General features: G+C 50.5%; 1 protein-coding gene across 1 annotated transcript; it reads right to left on the bottom strand.

Annotated features, from left to right (window-relative positions):
* Positions 1-1,069: 1,069 nt before the first annotated feature.
* On the bottom strand, positions 1,070-4,143 carry SNX12 (sorting nexin 12). Its single transcript, XM_039354826.1, has 4 exons — positions 3,738-4,143; positions 3,097-3,192; positions 2,814-2,938; positions 1,070-1,602 (listed from the first exon to the last, which is right to left on the bottom strand). Exons 1-4 carry the CDS (start codon positions 4,062-4,064, stop codon positions 1,500-1,502), a joined length of 651 nt encoding a protein of 216 aa, XP_039210760.1. The 5' UTR covers positions 4,065-4,143; the 3' UTR covers positions 1,070-1,499.
* Between the last annotated feature and the right edge of the window lie 378 nt (positions 4,144-4,521).

Here is a 4,521-nt window from a genome sequence, read left to right as displayed (position 1 = left end):
TGTATGGTGACAACCGGCTGCTCCAAATGGGGATGTTTCTATCCTTTTGGCAGCAGCAGCAGCAGCTCTGGAAGCCTGCTTGCTCCTCCAGCTCTTTCTGGTCATTTCATTTTATCTACTGTTTCCCAGCCCTGCTCTGCCCTCCACTGGACTTTATGCAGAGCTGGAATGGGAGACCAGAGGCCCTTCAAATATTATTTAACCAACATGGGCAAGCTTGAGGAATGCTGAGAAAATAATTTATACAGCCTCTCCCTTTTCACTCCCTATCTTAAATTAAATGCCCACCCTAAACTGTGGAAGGTGCAAAAGAACTAAGTTTAATTAAAGCCTTTGGGATATGGACTGATATTCTACCCCCTCCTGGGGGGGCAATCCATAGAGAATGCTGGGCATTACAGAGGCGTATTCAACTGAGGAGGCTCCTTAAGGGACAACAAAATACCCACGGTCTTTTATAAAATCTGATTCATTACACATTAAACAGCAGAGAAATTTGCACCACAACCTTTGCAAGTTGTGAGCTCAGAGAAAGATTCTGCACAAGAAGCAGGCCAAGCACTGCAAAGGACAACTTCCAGCTCAAAGGCAAAAATGACTTTAAATCACACAGGGTCCAAACCCAGAAACAACCTCCCCCTCTCCAAAAAAAGCAGATGCAGCCGCTTTCCTGGGATCAAGTGGCTGCCCTCTGCAGTTGCAGCACAAACCAGGGAAAAGATTCATTTGGCTAAAGGATTCCTGACGGTCTGAAGAAGCCCTACAAAGATCCTTGGTGCTTTCAAATATGCACAGCCTTTTGCTGTAAATCAGGTAATTTTGCATGGTATAATCCACAGTGGTCTGCACAAGAGATTGCTGAAAAATTATGGGGAGCCTCATATCTGCTGGGGTGCAGATTTTGCCTATTCTTTTGGGGATCCTCTCTTCCACCAGAAATAGTTGGTAAAAGCTCTTCTGTGCTTTACCTGGGTCCCGCATGATGGCTGAGTAGAATTCCAAAGGGCCTGATCGCTGACAAAAGAGGTTTTTGGTCCATAACACTATCTTCAAAGAAGGGAGATGGGACTAGAAAGCAGAAACTGGCTTTAATCATTCAGGCCCGAGAGACACTAATATTGACAGAAAGAACAGCTCTGAGCAATAGAGACTCTGTATGCCAAGTTCTCCCCAGGGACATATGTCCAGGCAGGAAAACTCCCTACCTCCATACCCCAAAGCAGAAGGCTCAAATCCCGATTGTATATTCTTACACAAGTTCCTGGCAAGCTTTACACATCCACCAATAAGTACAGCTATTCATAAATCCTCACCTTTCATGCAGAAACCAAAAGCCAACAGAATTTGTCATGGCTGGGGTGGAATGGGATGGCATGATGGGCAACATTGGAGAAGTAGGGGAGTTCAGAAAGAGAAAAAAAGCTGGTTCAGAAGAAAGTGTAAAAATAAATGTCATTTTTGCAGAAAAAGAGGAAAAAAATGGAAGATGCCAGGCTCCCCTACTGGCGGACCTTCCCTGGGACGTAGTTCCTATCAATAGTTTCGTCTTGCAGGAACATATGTAAGCAGCGCTCGTTCTGTGCCAGCGGGTGTCCAGCGATTCTGCCAGGAAAAATGAGGAAAGGCAGAAGGGTTACAAGATCCAGTAGCTACCTACTGGCTGACATTACACAAGAAAGAAAGATCACAATGGGTACACAATGCAATCATGGTCTTGCAAGGCTTTAATTGCTGTAGTCACCATTCTTTTTCCTTTGGCCCTGAAGGAACCAGCAGAATAAGAGTTTGCTAAGGGATCTAGGCACTCGCTCTGTTCTGTTCCCTGGGCTCCATTGGGAAAACAAATTGAGAAGATGTCAGTTTATATGAGGTAGATAACAGCTGCTGGCGGTGGCAGAGGAAGCAGGATAAGCAACAGCATATGGTTCTTATTCCAATGGAGGATATATATTCTCTGATGGACAAATACTTTTCAAATAAAACCGGGCACTCTGCTCATAGCAGGAGACTAATGTCCACCTCCTGCCTTCAAAGCAGCATATAGGATATTCTTCCCTCCTGTTTCCCATAACTGGATAAGACAAGATGTAAAAAAGAGACAAAAAAGAGGTGACTCTATCAGTTGAGGATGGACTTGAACCCAGGTCTTGCCTGAACTTAGTCCAACTATTTAACCCTAAACATGTTCTGCTCATTTAATGGAAATACAGGTAGTTCTCAACTTACCACCAATCCCTCAAACACATACTTATGACCCAATTTCAAAGGTCGGACATCACAACCCCCCCCCCCATCATGCAATTACAGTTGGGGAGCTTGCCAATGGATTCACCTTTACAGCACAATTTTTAATGCTGTTTAGTTCTGGCTTCCAGCGAAAAACGTCCATTGAATAAAATGGATTCATTTACTGACTGCTACATTCACTTAATAACCACCGTAAAAAAGGTCATAAAATCAAGTACAATTACTGCTTGTTGACTAACAACCATAATTGAAGGCTCCATTATAGTTATCAGTTGAGAACTAGTTGTAGAATTTAACTGAGGTTTCAAACAGTGTTTATTAAAGCAAATGAGATTCATCTAATGTTGGGGTCTCCAAACTTGACAACTTTAAAATGTGGACTTCCCAGATGAATTGGGAATTCTGGGAGTTGAAGTCCACAAGTCTTAAAGTTGCCAAGTTTGGAGACCCCTCATCTAAAGTACTAAACCCTTAATTCAGCGAGCTTCCCTGCCTCTGGCATGACCCATCCATTCTTTCCCAGAGCTCAACTTCCGCAAACAGCCCAGCGTGACCTCAGGCCTTACTTGTTGATGAACTGTTCTAAGCCTTGTCTTCTTTCTTCTATGAAGGACTCCTCAAAGATGCCTTCATCGCCCCGGAAAGGAAGCTGGCGCTTCAAGGCCTTGCCTGGCAACGGAGGTACTACAATCTGCAAGCCGACAGTGTCATTTTAGCAGGGAGAAGAACTGCACCCTTGTGAGATGCGCTGTTTTTCATGGGCATCTCCAGATGCTCAGCCCGCAATGTGTCTCCCCAGAGCCGCCTTTGACTCCAGACAAGGCCATCTGCCCGGCTGATGGCACTCACCTTGCTGTCTCGCTCCAGCTCATTCTTCAGCCATTCAAAGTCACTATATCGCCGCCTCACGCAGGACTCTTTCAATTTGAAGATGGGCAGGTTTGTCTGGGCAGAAAGAGGAGCCTGTTGAAGGCGGCAGCCTCTCCTCGCCTTCCCCCAGCAACGCTTTGGGAAGGCAGAGCCCCGTTTATGGGCCCCTGCAGGAGAAGGTCCCCTCCTTGCTGCAGGCAGACAGGCAGGGGCTCCCACCAGGCCCCCAAAGCTTCCAGACCTTCTCCCACCATCGAGATCCCAGCGGGGGCTCTTCCGCAGGGCTCCGCTCTCCAAGAGGCGGTCATCCAGCTCCTGAGCAGCTGAAGGTTACCTGGACCAGGGGTGGAGAACTTTGGCTCTTTTATGACTCGTAGACTGGCTCAGGAATTGAAGTCCACGAGTCATAAAAGGGCCAAGGTTCCCCACCCCTGACCTGGACCCTCAACGAGCTGCGGGGGGGGCTCGGTCCCTCCTGAGCAAGAGCGGACCCTCCCCTGAAGAGCAGCGGGCTAGGCAGATTCCCTGGCCCGGAAGGACTACCCCGGAGCCCCCCCCCGCAGCCCCACCCGGGGGGCAGGCGGGGAAGCCCCGCCCCCGTGAAGCCCCGCCCCACGCACTCTCATGCGGAGCTCGTAGCTCGTGTAACGGGCCCGCCCGACGCCCACGGTCTGCGGGTTGAAGATGTCGATCTCCAGGAAGTTGCTGGGCGGCCCGTAGGCGTCCGTCAGGTCCTGCGGCTTCGAGTTCAGGCGCCGCGTGTCGGCCACCGCCGCCTCGGACATGATGGAGAGATGCGGAGGGGAGCTCAGCCAGAGCCGCTTCAGCGGAACTCGCGCCGCCGCCGCCGCCGCCGCCACTATTCCGGCCGCCGCCTCCACCTCCTCAGCGCTGCGGCGCCGCAATACATAGCGCCGCCCCGGAACCTGCGCGGAAAGGCGCGGCATCTCTTCCGCCCTGCATAACCGCAACTGAGATTCAGATTCCGGGATTCGCGACGCGCCAACCCCGCAACGCGCACAAGCTAAGCCTATCCTTGTCGGGGAGGGAGCGTTAATGCGTTATCCATGGTGCGGGCTTCCGGAATTCCGGTCCCCGGAACCTGCATTTAGCATTACGTCCGGCCCGCACCCAGCAGAAGGGAGGCAATATCCACGATCCGGGGCTGTCTTCCAGCGGGCCTTGACTGCTGCACCGCAAGGAAATGCCTCTTGCCTCAAAGAGGGAAATATTCATGATTTGGGCGCATGCGCGAGATTGCCTCGCCCTGTCCTGTGGAGCCGAAGGGTAGCTGACGCTCTGCGAGATGCGGGCTGGGGCGGCGGGGGCCAAACGTGCAACTGCTGAGAAATCAGAATGCCTTAAAATGCAGTGGGATTTCCTGTTCATCGGATTGCAAACTTA

The sequence above is a fragment of the Crotalus tigris genome, unplaced genomic scaffold, assembly GCF_016545835.1.
Source record: "Crotalus tigris isolate CLP2741 ecotype Arizona unplaced genomic scaffold, ASM1654583v1 scf7180000018585.330925593:3314079, whole genome shotgun sequence".
Classification (NCBI taxonomy): Eukaryota; Metazoa; Chordata; class Lepidosauria; order Squamata; family Viperidae; genus Crotalus; species Crotalus tigris.
Note: the sequence above shows the minus strand (reverse complement) of the source record. Positions and strands in the feature narration are given on the sequence as shown.

Bases quoted from the DNA above. Each gene is read 5' to 3' on its own strand.
- SNX12 (XM_039354826.1), bottom strand. From the start codon at position 4,064: ATGCCGCGCCTTTCCGCGCAGGTTCCGGGGCGGCGCTATGTATTGCGG. The intron at 2,939-3,096 runs GTGAGTGCCATC...GTCGGCTTGCAG, and splicing joins AGCTGGAGCGAGACAGCAAG to ATTGTAGTACCTCCGTTGCC. The intron at 1,603-2,813 runs GTAAGGCCTGAG...TTTTCCTGGCAG, and splicing joins TTAGAACAGTTCATCAACAA to AATCGCTGGACACCCGCTGG.